Raw genomic sequence first — 16,165 nt, 5'->3', positions numbered from 1 at the left:
ACCGACACGTCATTTATAGCTCAGAGCTCAGAGCAGTTTCAGCTTTGAGGAAGTGAAACTCACTCAGTCGCTGCTGCTAAACGGTGAAATGGCGCAGAAAGGAGTTCAGCTGGAAGGAGAAATGCTCCAGTGTTCGATCTGTTTGGATCTGCTGAAGGATCCGGTGACTATTCCCTGTGGACACAGCTACTGCTTTCACTGTGTTAAAGGCTTCTGGGATGGAGAGGATCAGAAGGGAATCCACAGCTGCCCTCAGTGCAGGCAGACATTCACAGCGAGGCCTGTCCTGGGGAAAAGCACCATGTTAGCAGCTTTAGTGGAGCAGCTGAAGAAGACTGGACTCCGTGCTGCTCCTGCTGATCACTGCTATGCTGGAGCTGAAGATGTGGCCTGTGATGTCTGCTCTGGGAGGAAGCTGAAAGCCACCAAGTCCTGTTTATCCTGCCCGGCCTCTTACTGTGAGGAACACCTTCAGCCTCATTATGATTCAGCTCCACTCAGGAAACACAAGCTGGTGGAGCCCTCCAACAAGCTCCAGGAGAACATCTGCTCTGATCACGATGAGGTGATGAAGATGTTCTGCCGTACGGATCAGAAGTGCATCTGTTATCTCTGCTCTGTGGAGGAACATAAAGGCCACGACACAGTGTCAGCTGCAGCAGAAAGGACTGAGAGGCAGAGAGAGCTGGAGGGGAGTCGGCAGCAGATCCAGCAGAGAATCCAGGACGCAGAGAAAGATGTGAAGCTGCTTCAGCAGCAGCTGGAGGCCATCCATCGCTCTGCTGATAAAACAGAGGAGCACAGCCAGAAGATCTTCAGCCAGCTGATCCGTCTCCTCCAGAAAAGAAGCTCTGATGTGAAGCAGCAGATCAGATCCCAGCAGGAAGCCGAAGGGAGGCGAGTCAAAGAGCTTCAGGAGAAGCTGGAGCAGGAGATCACTGAGCTGAAGAGGAAAGATGCTGAGCTGCAGCAGCTCTCACACACAGAGGATCACAGCCAGTTTCTGCACAGCTGGCCCTCAGTGGCAGCACTCAGGGGGGCTACACACTCATCCAGCATCCAGATCCGTCCTCTGAGGCACTTTGAGGCTGTGACAGCAGCTGTGTCAGAGCTCAGAGATAAACTACAGGACATCCTGAGAGAGGAATGGGCCAACATCTCACTGAGAGTCGCTGAAGTGGATGTTTTACTGTCACAGCCAGAACCAGAACCAGGACCAGAACCAGGACCAGAACCAGAACCTGAACCAGAACCAGAACCAGGACCAGAACCAGGACCAGAGAGCAGAGCTGGATTCTTAAGATATTCATGTGAAATCACACTGGATCCAAACACAGCAAACACATATCTGTTACTGTCAGAGGGGAACAGAAAAGTGACAGATATGAATCAGCCTCAGTCTTATTCTGCTCATCCAGACAGATTCACTGACTGGTGTCTTCAGGTCCTGAGCAGAGAGAGTCTGACTGGACGTTGTTACTGGGAGGTGGAGATGGGAGGAGGAGTTTATGTAGCAGTCGCATACAAGAACATCAGCAGAGCAGGAAGAGGGACTGAATGTGGATTTGGTTATAATGACAAATCTTGGGCGTTAAGATGTGACCAAAACAGTTATTCATTTAGGTACAACAACAAGGAAACCTCCATCTCAGGTCCTCGGGCCTCCAGAGTGGGAGTGTACCTGGATCACAGAGCAGGTATTCTGTCCTTCTACAGCGTCTCTGGAACCATGACTCTCCTCCACAGAGTCCAGACCACATTCACTCAGCCGCTCTGGGCTGGAGTTTGGTTTCCTGGGTCGTTTGTTCCAGGAAGAAGTTGCAAATTTCTCAGCTGAAAAAGGAAGCAGCTGAAGGTGCAGTGAGTTTTAATCATTGAGTTTTCATTTTGACTCATTCTGTGACTCATTTAGTCCCATCGTGGTGTCATTTCTAAGCTGTTCAGAGACTTTCAGGGAATCAGTGATTTGTTGATGTTGTTCTGTTGACGACTTTCTTTTGTTGGATATCTCGATATTCTTTGACTAAAACCGACGGCCCTGATATTTCTTTATGTTCTGATTTTTACAGCCAAGACTTTCAGCTCAGTTTCATGTTGGAAGACTTTCTGTTGAGTCCAGACGCTCAGCTGACAACAAATGTCTGGATTCAAGGTGACGACGTGATTTAGATTCATCTCCCGAATCTTTTGATTTGTAGTTCTGTTGATGGTTCAGTTTCTTTCAACCGTCTTTACCAAAACTGTTTAATCACAGAAAAAAAGCAGTTTTTTTGTCTCTGGTTGCCTTTCTCAGCAGTGATTGTGTTTGTGTCGTCACACAGTGAAGAAAATCTATAACATGATGTAAATACAGGAAAAAGGGATTTTACCTTCTTATCTTGGAAATGTTTTGCTGAGTTGTGCTTAAAAAAAGCAGATTTTTGTCTCATTCTGGACTTTAGATGATTGAATGTGTTGTGTTGCTTCAGATATGAAGTTACTTCTGAATGATGCCTTCACTGTTTTTCTCTCTGGCTTCACAATGAGGCTCATTGATTGTAAAGTTTGAACTCAGATGTGATTAAAACTTCTTGTGTCTGATATCTGAGGTGTGGTCTCTCAGTCTGAAAGAAGCAACTCGCTCCGTCTCATTTTCTTATTTTTTTACCCCTTGTCCTGCCCAGCATTATGGCAGCAGAATTGTAATCTGAATACCGTTAATGCCAAACACATTTGCTATGCCAAGGGAAGCTTTATGAATGTAAAGCTCCCCTTGATGCCCATTAACTCCTTATTTTTATTTATTTAGTTTTGTTACAATACTTAACATGATGTCAGGGCTGGACTGACAGTCGGGCATACCGGGCATTTTCCCGGTGGGCCGACGCCCCTCGAGGGCCGGTGATGTCGGTTTCTTTTTTTTTCTTTTTTTTGATTAATGTAAAAAAAAAAAAAAAAAAAAAAAAAAGTGACCGGCGGGCGGCCCACGATTTCATGTTGACGGGGCTACTCCTATGAAATCTCTCAGCACCTCTTTGGCCCGCCCCTCCCCTCGCCGTTGACCCAGGTCATCAGGCCTACCATTTGAGCTGAACGGACTAGGAGAGAACAGTCAAAAACCGAAATGGATAAACAACAGAAACGAAAGGGTGGTGCACAGAAGCTCGAGATAAAAGGCTAAAAAGCCTACAAGCAGCAAAATGTGCGAAGCTTACTGACATGTTTGCAAGTGCTTTCACCACGACCACAGCACCGGGTGCAGGGCCATCAAGTGCAGGGCCAGGGCCGTCAACATCCTCAGCAGCCCCCAGTGCACGAGTGTAGAACAGTGTAGGCCAAACACAGAGGAAGAAGCTATCCAGGTGGATTCAGAGGAGAAGGAGGAGACAGACGTGACCCAGGGACAGATTGAGGAGGTCAGAATAGCCGGCCCGGTAAGCAGTAGGCTAATGTTAGGCGAAATGTTAGCAGAATGACGACATGTTTTTATAATGGGAGGACTGAGGGCTCCCCGTGTGCGTGGAGACTTAAATGAGGTATTTATAGATAAAAGACTGGGCTACATCTTCACTACATCAGTATGGGGGGAATTGATCATGCAGAAATTATCACTTATTTTATCCAGTCAGGCTGGAACACGAGTAAAAAGCCCAGCCTGTTTTTTTGCACAACCTTGTTGGTTAGGAGGTGGTCACCAACTGTGGTGTGTGTGTGTGTGTGTCTGCGCGTGCGCGTTTCTGTCACAGAGATCATTCAGTCTTTATTTTCAACTAATGCTATGAGTAGATTTACTTTATTTGAAGGTGTAAAAGTGGCATGCGCCTGTCATTAGCATTACAGTACTTAAACATCATTAATGTAGGCAAGGCTCTAACGTATCTAGGGCCATTCCATTTTGTAGGCTTATGTAAAGTTGACTGGTGTGCAGATATTGTAAATACCCAATGACATCAGTCATAGATATCAAGTGTGTCATTAATGTTTATGACACTCTCATGTAGACACCAAAGTGTTCAGTGTTATTTTAGCTTGTTATAACTATATTTTTTGCAGGTGTTAGGTTACAGTTGCCCATGTAATATTAGTGAAACATTGCTTTGCTGAAATGGATTGGTAGGTAACCGGAGAAATACGAAATTAATATTCCTGCCTCGGTCATTTTCGGTCATTTCCAACCCTCCGCTACATCAAACCCAGACTGAGGAGTTGCCTTTCTGCCAGCAAACTGGAAGCCTTTATGTTGATGGCCACTGAGAAAGATGTTCTTGTGTCCCTTGATACTGACACAGTGATTGACAGAGTGGCAGAGAAGAGCGATTTAATGAAAAAACTGCTTTTGTAAGGTGAGGAGATTTATTTAAATGAATACATTTGTGTTAGGATTTAATTGCATTTTTCACAAAAAGTGATGAGATCACTTGTGTGATCGTATAAATATTCATGGTGGGCCGCCATGGCCAAAAAATGCCCGGGCCATTTTTGGTCCCAGTCCAGCCCTGCATGATGTGATGGTGTGATGGTGCCGAACCGGACCGGGGGACAGAGAGAGAGGGAGAGCGAAGAAGGGAAAAAAAGGAAGAGAAACATGAAGAGACAAACATAGAAAACAATGAAAAATCAGACAACCAGCTGCTACACCTGTAAAAACAAAACTGAAGACGATTCACGGCTTTTGTGGGGAATCCAGCCTTAGAGGCACCAGGAGCACCTGGAAGCAGCAGTGTTGCCATAGTTACTTTCAAACAGTAATCTGACTACTTCTTTAAAAAGTAACTTAGTTAAGTTACTGACTACTTGCTGTTAAAAGTAACTAAGTTAGATTACTTTTAGTTACTCTCAGCAGAGGCTGATCCCCCGCCCCTATAACATGAAAATGACTTCCAGTTCTGCCAATACTCACTTTATTGACATTTATTTTAACCGGAACATAAAAAAAAACACTGATATTTGCAAACTTTTTCTTGAAATAGGTTTACATGTTTTTTAAATAAAAAATAAATAAGACAGTCTTTCTTGACTTTACTTAAAATATAAAAAAAACCTCTTACGTAAAAAAGTAATACATAATAATCCCCCCCCCCCCCCCCCAAAAAAAAAAAACAGAAATAAAATTCACTTCATTTAACATAAATACTTATAACAATAAAATAACATACTCGGACTCTAACGGCACTCAGGCCTGTGTAAATGAATGAACATGTCGGCCTATACTGAACATCCCATTGAACCTGTAGGTGTCTAACATTAGAGCAGCAAGAAGTGGTTTAATGAAACAAAAACAGTATAAAAAAATCTAAATACTCTTTCTTCACTTCATTTAACTGAAATACTTATTACAAATGAAATGCTTTTTTGACTTCATTAAATCTAACTTAAATACTTTTTATAAAAAATAAAGTAGCGTTTCTTGACTCAATTTAACATAATAACTTCTTTAAAAAAACAAAATACAATAGACATTCTTGACTCCATGCATTTAACTCTGATTGCATCTATCCATATGAATTACGGTAACACTTAAGTTATATTGAACATCTTAATGAACCTGTAGTTGTCCCGCATTAGAGCAGCAAGGAGTGGTTTTACAAAACAAATCAGAACAAAACCCGTATCTGTATTCATGACTTGGCTTTTAGTTGCATTTATGCGAGAAACTGTGGAGTTTAAGATAAGAATAAATAAATATAACCCTCTAGACCCCAACAGAATTTTACAACAATGCTCCAGATCCCTGGGAATTCCCAAAGAAATGGGCAATTTGAGAAACATTTCAAAGAATGTGTTCAGTTAGCAAAGCACGGCATATGATAGGCCTACAGAGGTTAGACACTTTGACTTGCGCCATCAGTCATTCACTCGCAGCGATGCAGACAAACGGACGGTCATATCACGTAACCTGCTGATAATTATGGGCCCAAGCCAGTATGACAGTCAAGTTTTTGAGGGAAAAATGTCCCGTTTATCTTGCTGTATCCACCCGTTGACCAATAAAAGTTTAAACAAACCTGATTGATCGTCAGACCCGTCGCTTTGCAGAAATGTTTGTATGCTAGTCGCCTACAACTGCAGCTGTTACTGGATTACCCAAAGCTACAACTGACGAAGTATACATATAGATAAACACCCGTACACTCATTCAGATATCGTATGTAGGTACTAGAAGATGTAATACAGTACAAAGACGTTAACAAGTCATCTTTGAGTCATCAATTGTGACCAGGCAAGATAAACAGCTAGCTAGCCCTCTCCATAGCACTGCCTGAAACGTAGGCTATATGTTATAAAGTTAGCACGAATAGCTAAACCCATCAACTATCGTCTGTGATGGGCACTGATGAACAAGGCCGGCCCGTGGCATAGGTGGTATAGGCAAATGCTAAGGGCGCCGCACTTCCAGGGGGCGCCACAAATGGAGGGGAAAAAAAATCTGCAGTTAAGGTTCTGACTGATACTCGGTGTGTATGTCTCGTCATTACAATTATTTCTTAATAAGAAAAGAATAAGCCCACATTAATTTAACTGCATAGCAAAGCCTACTAAGTAATAGTAGTAATAATACTAGGTGGGCGCCTACATTTCACCCCTCCCGACTATTCAGACTTTAGGCGCCTACCTGTTACGTGGTTGTATTTTTTGATGGGTCAAACGCAACTAGACTGTGAACACGTCAACATGTCGAAACGTCCAAATAAAATGTCTGGTGCCCAGGGGAGGAAAAAAAGAAAAGAAGAGGAGGAAAAACGCGACAAAGACAGAGGTAATGTTACAGTAAAGATGATGTCAATGATATTATTTTGCTGTTGCAGAACGATGATTGATAACGTCATTAATCGTTAGCATAACATGGTTTGCTAATGAACAAATAGCCGGCGCTATCTGTTAGTTTTAAGGTCAGTTAATGTTATGGAAGGGCTTAACTTGTAATGGAAAATAGTAATGTAACTACCCCCATCTTACCTTCCTCGGGCAAATGTGTAAATATTAGATCTATTCAACTGGTGTTATAATGTCATGCACTGACATGGTTAATTGCATTGACATCTCACGTTTTCCTAGCTTGTCAATCAAAATGCTATTAATTTTCCATAGTTGTAAGCCTAGCTCAGCTAGGCAAGCTGTTTGCTGTGTTACAGTTCATTATATTAAACTGCAGTTTACTGATTCTTCTACAGAAGTGTCAAACCCTAAGTACTGCTCTGACCCATGACAGCCAGCCAGACATTGATGGCATAGAACTTGCAAAGGAAATGCAGAATTTTCCACCATTGCCATCAAAGAATATGACAAACATGGAACTTTTGACCTTCCTGCATGAGAAGAAGCTGGCAGAAATTTACCCCAACATGTGGGTTGCTTTGAGAATCTCTGCCACTCTTCCTGTTACAGTGGCTGCAGGAGAAAGAAGCTTCTCTAAGCTCAAACTGATTAAAACTTACCTGAGATCTACTATGATGCAAGAACGTCTCACTGGACTTGGCATCATAAGCATAAACCATGTGGTCTCAAATCAGTTGTCATATGATGATGTTGTGGATTACTTTGCTGCAAGAAAAACCAGGAGAGTGAACCTGTAGAAGGTTGTGTGGTAGTTTAGTCATTATTTAGTAGTCATTGAAGTTAAGGCAGTAGTACCAGAAACACCACTAGAGGTCTTTGTAAGATCGTTTAAAAAAAAAAAAATGAAATCCTTGTTATTTTTTGTGCCTACTGGTTTTGTTCATATCTTATTTTGCACAGTGTCTTATTTATACTGTATTCTTAAGTTAATGTAATTTGTTTACACTTTTTATTTTGGGAATATTGAAATCTAATACTTGAAGTATTTTGAATGTGCAATTGCTTTATTTAAATAAAAGAATGTTCAAGACAAAGCTATTCAGTGTCTTGTGAGCATATGTACACTAGCAGTGAAATGTAATGCGATACAAGGGGGCACCACCTAAAATCTTGCCTAGGGCGCCAAATTGGTTAGGGCCGGGCCTGCTGATGAAAACTGTGGTTTAGATTGGTGTATTTATTTAAAATGATTAGGGAAAGTGAGTAAAATGTAACAAATGATATCGCTGGTGTTTCACATGTTAGTGGGACAGATCACTTTTACTGGGCAGGTAGATGTAAAACAACGAGTGACTTCAGGCGAACCCGCTCCCGTCGCGGACACTGATATAACTCATAAGAAAACTAAATTATCCCAAATTATTTCAATACAAATGTATGGTTATAATCATGAATATATGTTTACAAGTCAAATATATGTATTGGGCTTGTAAGTAACATTCAGAAATAAGATGTTAGCTTTTTTATGGTCACTATAACATGCCGGCCGGCGGCGGCCGTTACAGGAGAATAAAGGACGGCCGCTACGGGGTATACGTTCCCCCGAAATGCAGAAATACTAACGCACGATGTTTTAGATAAGTAACTTCAATCTGACTACTAGTTTTGAAACAGTAGTTGCGTTAGACTACTCGTTACTGAAAAAAGTAGTCCGACTACAGTAACGCGTTACCGGCATCACTGGTCACTAAGCGTTGATTGGTTGAAATCTGAGCGTCATACCATGCTTAAAAGAACAGGCGCGACACTCAGTTCGCTCTCTTAACTTAAACTCTTGACTTACTCTCAGCTTGAGTCTTAACTCTTAACTCATAACTTCCTCTTAACTTATTTTTTGGACTCCGCGTTCTCTTACTTTTGTCTTAGCTCTCCTAAATTTTGCCTTTCGTTTATGACTTCAAGCCTTTTTCCCTTTTTGACTTAAAATCCAATTTCGCGCTTGACTCCAATTCATCCTCTTAATTTGAACTTCCCTTATTGTTATTTAGGTCCAGACACCCGCGGTTGTTTGGTTAATCTTGGACAGCCCAAGCTCAGACCACCTTCACGCAGAGAAGGGAAGAGAAAAGCCTGTGGGACTCCTCCTGATCGAAGCCCAGGTCAGAGAATAACAGCTCGTCCGGACTTCAGCCCGCTGTTGCCATGGAAACCCGCCAGCCTCCGATAACAAACGGTTATCCAGAAGAACAAACATCACGTGCTTCGGGTCCCTGCCACCAAGTAAGGTCTCGTCTCTCCTTCTCAGACATGGTGCTGTGTTGGCCCCTTTAATATGCTGTCAGAGTTAATTAGCCGATACTGAACTCAGGGTAGCGAGAGGCCAGACTTAATAAACTTTAGGATTTCCCCATTCATCCCATTCCAACCTAGCTACATCTCTCTTTTAACCCGTATTTTATTATAAAGACTGCAAATTATCTCTATTCTGTCCTCTTTATCAACTGTTGGCATATAATTGTGAAAGACTGTTTAAATAAAAGTTTTGTAAATGATCAGAGCGTCACAGAAATTCTTAAGTGTCGGATATCCCTTCAGACAGAATTCGACTTCATTGAGACTTTTCCCTCATAACTTTTAACAGTTTCTCCTCCCAGGACTGTAATGAAATTAAGGTTATGGATATGGCAGGTGGTGCCCCTTTCTTTTATTAATATCCAGCATATTAATCCATTTTCACGTGTAAAATCGCTACAGTATCGTCTGCATAACTGTGATAACTGATGTTAAAGTTCTGCAATATCTGACCCAAAGGGAGCATATACAAGTTAAACAGAAGAGGTCCAAGAATTGACCCCTGGGGGACTCCACGAGTCATGGCCACTCGCTCAGATTCATAGCTGCCAATTGTAACAAAATAACTCCGGCCTTCTAAGTAGGACCTGAACCAGTTAAGGACCGCTCCAGAAAGTCCAGCCCAGTTTTCCAGCCTGTGCAACAGGATTCTGTGATCTACAGTATCAAACGCAGCGCTGAGGTCCAACAGAACCAGGACTGAAACATTACCAGAATCAGTATTCAACCTGATGTCGTTTAACACGTTGACCAGAGCTGTTTCAGTGCTGTGATGACGTCTGAAGCCTGATTGAAAGTTATCAAGACTTCCACTTTCATTCAGAAAGTCGTTGAGCTGGTTAAATACAACTTTCTCAATAATTTTAGATATAAAAGAGAGATTAGAGACAGGTCTGTAGCTGTTCATCATAGAGGCGTCTAGAGTTCTCTTCTTTAGGAGTGGCTTAATGGCAGCTGTCTTTAGTGACTTGGGAAAAATGCCTGATGCCAGTGAGCTGTTAACTATTCGTAGGAGATCACTTTCTACTGAGGTAAAAACAGTTTTTAAAAAGTCGGATGGTATTATGTCCAGAGTGCAAGTTGTTGATTTCAGATGCCGAACTGTTTCCTCTAGGATTTTAAAATCAACAATATTAACTTGTGAGATAACGTCAGAATATGTACATTCCTTCTCAGAAGCTGTTTAGTCAAGTATTGTAAACTCAAAGGTCATCAAGAAATGTTCAGATAAGAGAGAGTTATGAGGGAACACTGTTAACTGTTCACTCTCACCGCCATAAGTCAGCACAAGATCAAGCGTGTGATTAAGGCAGTGAGTCGGTCTGTGAACACTCTGAGGAAATCCAACAGAGTCTCATATAGAATTAAAGTTCATATTCAGGCTGTCATTTCCAACATCTACATGAATATTAGAGTCACCCACTACAATGACTTTATCTGTACTCAGCACCAACTGGGATAAAAACTCTGAGAACTCAGACAGGAACTCAGAATAAGGGCCAGGCGGACGATACACAACAACAAACACAAGAGGTTTCTGTGGTTTCCACTTTGGGGAAAACTGAGAAGCAGATATTCAAAAGAGCTCAAACTAATCTTTGGTCTTGGACTGATTAGTAGTCCCAGATAGAATTGAATGGACTGAACTCTGATAACCTCCCTGTTCCTCCTGCTCTCACCCACAGCAGCTCCGCTCGGCCCACATGTTTCCTTGTTCCCTCCCCTTCAGATCTGCAGCTCATGATGGGCGTAACCAACAGGAAGTGAACCGACCGGCTCTGTTCTCTGCACCGACACGTCATTTATAGCTCAGAGCTCAGAGCAGTTTCAGCTTTGAGGAAGTGAAACTCACTCAGTCGCTGCTGCTAAACGGTGAAATGGCGCAGAAAGGAGTTCAGCTGGAAGGAGAAATGCTCCAGTGTTCGATCTGTTTGGATCTGCTGAAGGATCCGGTGACTATTCCCTGTGGACACAGCTACTGCTTTCACTGTGTTAAAGGCTTCTGGGATGGAGAGGATCAGAAGGGAATCCACAGCTGCCCTCAGTGCAGGCAGACATTCACAGCGAGGCCTGTCCCTGTGAAAAGCACCATGTTAGCAGCTTTAGTGGAGCAGCTGAAGAAGACTGGACTCCAAGCTGCTCCTGCTGATCACTGCTATGCTGGAGCTGAAGATGTGGCCTGTGATGTCTGCTCTGGGAGGAAGCTGAAAGCCACCAAGTCCTGTTTATCCTGCCTGGCCTCTTACTGTGAGGAACACCTTCAGCCTCATTATGATTCAGCTCCACTCAGGAAACACAAGCTGGTGGAGCCCTCCAAGAAGCTCCAGGAGAACATCTGCTCTGATCACGATGAGGTGATGAAGATGTTCTGCCGCACGGATCAGAAGTGCATCTGTTATCTCTGCTCTGTGGATGATCATAAAGGCCACGACACAGTGTCAGCTGCAGCAGAAAGGACTGAGAGGCAGAGAGAGCTGGAGGGGAGTCGGCAGCAGATCCAGCAGAGAATCCAGGACGCAGAGAAAGATGTGAAGCTGCTTCAGCAGGAGCTGGAGGCCATCCATCGCTCTGCTGATAAAACAGAGGAGCACAGCCAGAAGATCTTCAGCCAGCTGATCCGTCTCCTCCAGAAAAGAAGCTCTGATGTGAAGCAGCAGATCAGATCCCAGCAGGAAGCCGAAGGGAGGCGAGTCAAAGAGCTTCAGGAGAAGCTGGAGCAGGAGATCACTGAGCTGAAGAGGAAAGATGCTGAGCTGCAGCAGCTCTCACACACAGAGGATCACAGCCAGTTTCTGCACAGCTGGCCCTCAGTGGCAGCACTCAGGGGGGCTACACACTCATCCAGCATCCAGATCCGTCCTCTGAGGCACTTTGAGGATGTGACAGCAGCTGTGTCAGAGCTCAGAGATAAACTACAGGACATCCTGAGAGAGGAATGGGCCAACATCTCACTGAGAGTCGCTGAAGTGGATGTTTTACTGTCACAGCCAGAACCAGAGAGCAGAGCTGGATTCTTAAGATATTCATGTGAAATCACACTGGATCCAAACACAGCAAACACATGGCTGTTACTGTCAGAGGGGAACAGAAAAGTGACAGTAATGGGTCAACCTCAGTCTTATTCTGATCATCCAGACAGATTCACTAACATGTTTCAGGTCCTGAGCAGAGAGAGTCTGACTGGACGTTGTTACTGGGAGGTGGAGATGGGAGGAGGAGGAGAAGTTTATGTAGCAGTCGCATACAAGAACATCAGCAGAGCAGGAGGGATTGAATGTGTATTTGGTTATAATGACAAATCTTGGGTGTTAAGATGTGACCAAAACAGTTATTCATTTAGGTACAACAACATAAAAACCTCCATCTCAGGTCCTCGGGCCTCCAGAGTGGGAGTGTACCTGGATCACAGAGCAGGTATTCTGTCCTTCTACAGCGTCTCTGGAACCATGACTCTCCTCCACAGAGTCCAGACCACATTCACTCAGCCGCTCTGGGCTGGAGTTTGGTTTCCTGGGTTAGTTCCAGGAGCAAGTTGCAAATTTCTCAGCTGAAAAAGGAAGCAGCTGAAGGTGCAGTGAGTTTTAATCTGTGAGTTTTCATTTTGACTCATTCTGTGACTCATTTAGTCCCATCGTGGTGTCATTTCTAAGCTGTTCAGAGACTTTCAGGGAATCAGTGATTTGTTGATGTTGTTCTGTTGACGACTTTCTTTTGTTGGATATCTCGATATTCTTTGACTAAAACCGACGGCCCTGATATTTCTTTATGTTCTGATTTTTACAGCCAAGACTTTCAGCTCAGTTTCATGTTGGAAGACTTTCTGTTGAGTCCAGACGCTCAGCTGACAACAAATGTCTGGATTCAAGGTGACGACGTGATTTAGATTCATCTCCCGAATCTTTTGATTTGTAGTTCTGTTGATGGTTCAGTTTCTTTCAACCGTCTTTACCAAAACTGTTTAATCACAGAAAAAAAGCAGTTTTTTGTCTCTGGTTGCCTTTCTCAGCAGTGATTGTGTTTGTGTCGTCACACAGTGAAGAAAATCTATAACATGATGTAAATACAGGAAAAAGGGATTTTACCTTCTTATCTTGAAAATGTTTTGCTGAGTTGTGCTTAAAAAAAGCAGATTTTTGTCTCATTCTGGACTTTAGATGATTGAATGTGTTGTGTTGCTTCAGATATGAAGTTACTTCTGAATGATGCCTTCACTGTTTTTCTCTCTGGCTTCACAATGAGGCTCATTGATTGTAAAGTTTGAACTCAGATGTGATTAAAACTTCTTGTGTCTGATATCTGAGGTGTGGTCTCTCAGTCTGAAAGAAGCAACTCGCTCCGTCTCATTTTCTTATTTTTTTACCCCTTGTCCTGCCCAGCATTATGGCAGCAGAATTGTAATCTGAATACCGTTAATGCCAAACACATTTGCTATGCCAAGGGAAGCTTTATGAATGTAAAGCTCCCCTTGATGCCCATTAACTCCTTATTTTTATTTATTTAGTTTTGTTACAATACTTAACATGATGTGATGGTGTGATGGTGCCGAACCGGACCGGGGGACAGAGAGAGAGGGAGAGCGAAGAAGGGAAAAAAAGGAAGAGAAACATGAAGAGACAAACATAGAAAACAATGAAAAATCAGACAACCAGCTGCTACACCTGTAAAAACAAAACTGAAGACGATTCACGGCTTTTGTGGGGACATTTGCAAACTTTTTCTTGAAATAGGCTTACACGTTTTTTTTTAAATAAAAAATAATTAAGACAGTCTTTCTTGACTTTACGTAAAATATAAAAAAACCTCTTACGTAAAAAAGTAATACATAATACCCCCCCCCCCCCAAAAGAAAAACAACAGAAATAAAATTCACTTAATTTAACATAAATACTTATAACAATAAAATAACATACTCGGACTCTGACGGCACTCAGGCCTGTGTAAATGAATGAACATGTAGGCCTATACTGAACATCCCATTGAACCTGTAGTTGTCTAACATTAGAGCAGCAAGAAGTGGTTTAATGAAACAAAAACAGTATAAAAAAATCTAAATACTCTTTCTTCACTTCATTTAACTGAAATACTTATTACAAATGAAATGCTTTTTTGACTTCATTAAATCTAACATAAATACTTCTTATAAAAAATAAAGTAGCGTTTCTTGACTCAATTTAACATAAACACTTCTTTAAAAAAAACAAAATACAATAGACATTCTTGACTCCATGCATTTAACTCTGATTGCATGTATCTATATGAATTACGGTAACACTTAAGTTATATGGAACATCTTAATGAACCTGTAGTTGTCCCGCATTAGAGCAGCAAGGAGTGGTTTTACAAAGCAAATCAGAACAAAACCCGTATCTGTATTCATGACTTGGCTTTTAGTTGCATTTATGCGAGAAACTGTGGAGTTTAAGATAAGAATAAATAAATATAACCCTCTAGACCCCAACAGGTCTCACTAATACAAAATGATTATGACTTGATCAGGTGCAGTGACAATGCATCCTTGTTCATATTTCACCAAAAATCATTCCCTTCCAGATATCAAAACCAATCAGATAAACTAGATATACAGTATATAAATATCACTGCAAATATTGAATATCATTTTTTTGGATGAATGTTATTTTAAATCATTCAACAAAACATGGATTTAAATTCTTCTTTTTGTTTGACAGTCCACAGGTCTGGCCAGGGACAGATCCCTACACAAAATAAGACAGCCTGGTTAAACCTCAATATTGTGTTGATCTTAAACTATTTGTCTCCATTCTTGTGCTTTAACTTACTTTAAAACCAACTCCAAGCCTTGCTGCTATAAAATGAAACCAGATCATGTAGGTCAGTCAGTTTAAGTACCCCGGCTAAAGTTATACTTTTAGACCTTTATAATAAAAAAAAAGCTTTTCATCAGTTTCATCTAACGTTACAGTTATGAAATCCTTATGAACTGTGTTGATTATACACTTACTGAAAACCAACAATGATATGCCCCCCCCCCCAAGGGCGTAACTTTGGGTCTACCATTGGGGGGGTTAAACTCGCGGCATATTTATTTATGTATTTATTTATGTATTCATTTTCTTGCTTGCTAATTTGCCATTCCTGTGTTAGAAATACATTGTGATACTTTTACTGATTTAGGCTACTTAACGTAAATGCAGCTGTTCACTTGACTATTTATGCCATAACGACACAGTAGTTAAATTCAGTGTTTAAGCACTAGCCAACAGTGGCAGCTGACAAGAACTTAAAGATTAATCAATTTCATCACTGTATTGGCACCTACATGCAGCAAATGTATTATGCACAATGCAACTCTGGATACATCACACATACAGGGTGGCACACTGGAGAGCAGCTTGCATTCAGACCTGTCACTGATGGTGAACTTGTCTTTAATGTCGGGTGTGTTTCCAGAGCCACTAAAAACAGCTGTAATCAAACCTCTGCTGAAAAAGGACAATCTTGACAAGACACAAATGAACAACTACAGGCCGATCTCAAATCTCCCATTTTTAAGTAAGATCATTGAAAAAGCGTTTTTTCAACCACTTAATTACTTTTTAAAACAAAATAACTGCTATGACACCTTCCAGTCAGGTTTTAGACAGAACCACAGCACTGAGACTGCTCTGACAAAGAGTTTAACAACATATGTCTGAATACAGACGGTGGAAAAATGTCAGTCTGAGTTTTACTGGATCTCAGTGCTGCATTTGATACAGTTGACCACAATATATTACTGAAACGACTGGAAAACTGGGCGGGTTGAACAAATTTCACGGAGAAACATATGTTTTGACTGTTAAGCCCGGTGAAGATTCAACACATTAGCAGTCATTCCAGTTGTCAACGCCACTTAAAAAGGTGATTTTCTCCTCTTCTAGCATTATCCTGACAGGAGAACCATGCCAACTTTGGATGCAGTTATCTTAGCGATAGCAATAGCCTCAATATACATATCGTTGGAAAGCCTAGTTTATGGCCGTTCATGTGAGCACAATAACTTAGTTTTGTCAATTTTACCAAAGCGACTGGTTTCGCC

The 16,165-nt window shown here is 41.8% G+C and overlaps 2 protein-coding genes across 2 annotated transcripts; both read left to right on the top strand.

Annotated features, from left to right (window-relative positions):
- Nucleotides 1-88: 88 nt before the first annotated feature.
- On the top strand, nt 89-1,837 carry LOC142366648 (tripartite motif-containing protein 16-like). The gene is made up of 2 exons (XM_075448608.1): nt 89-1,191; nt 1,267-1,837. The coding sequence occupies exons 1-2, from the start codon at nt 89-91 to the stop codon at nt 1,835-1,837; spliced, it is 1,674 nt and encodes a 557-aa protein (XP_075304723.1).
- Nucleotides 1,838-10,985: 9,148 nt separating this feature from the next.
- On the top strand, nt 10,986-12,659 carry LOC142366647 (tripartite motif-containing protein 16-like). Its single transcript, XM_075448607.1, has one exon. It carries the CDS (start codon nt 10,986-10,988, stop codon nt 12,657-12,659), a length of 1,674 nt encoding a protein of 557 aa, XP_075304722.1.
- Nucleotides 12,660-16,165: the final 3,506 nt, after the last annotated feature.

This window comes from Odontesthes bonariensis, chromosome 17 (genome assembly GCF_027942865.1).
Source record: "Odontesthes bonariensis isolate fOdoBon6 chromosome 17, fOdoBon6.hap1, whole genome shotgun sequence".
Taxonomy (NCBI): domain Eukaryota; kingdom Metazoa; phylum Chordata; class Actinopteri; order Atheriniformes; family Atherinopsidae; genus Odontesthes; species Odontesthes bonariensis.
Note: the sequence above shows the minus strand (reverse complement) of the source record. Positions and strands in the feature narration are given on the sequence as shown.

What these genes read in the sequence shown, in the direction of transcription:
- LOC142366648 (XM_075448608.1), top strand. Translation starts at nt 89, where the DNA reads ATGGCGCAGAAAGGAGTTCAGCTGGAAGGAGAAATGCTCCAGTGTTCG. An exon ending in GCTGAAGTGGATGTTTTACT is followed by an intron (nt 1,192 to 1,266) that starts GTCACAGCCAGA and finishes AGAACCAGGACC; the next exon opens with AGAACCAGGACCAGAGAGCA.
- LOC142366647 (XM_075448607.1), top strand. Translation starts at nt 10,986, where the DNA reads ATGGCGCAGAAAGGAGTTCAGCTGGAAGGAGAAATGCTCCAGTGTTCG.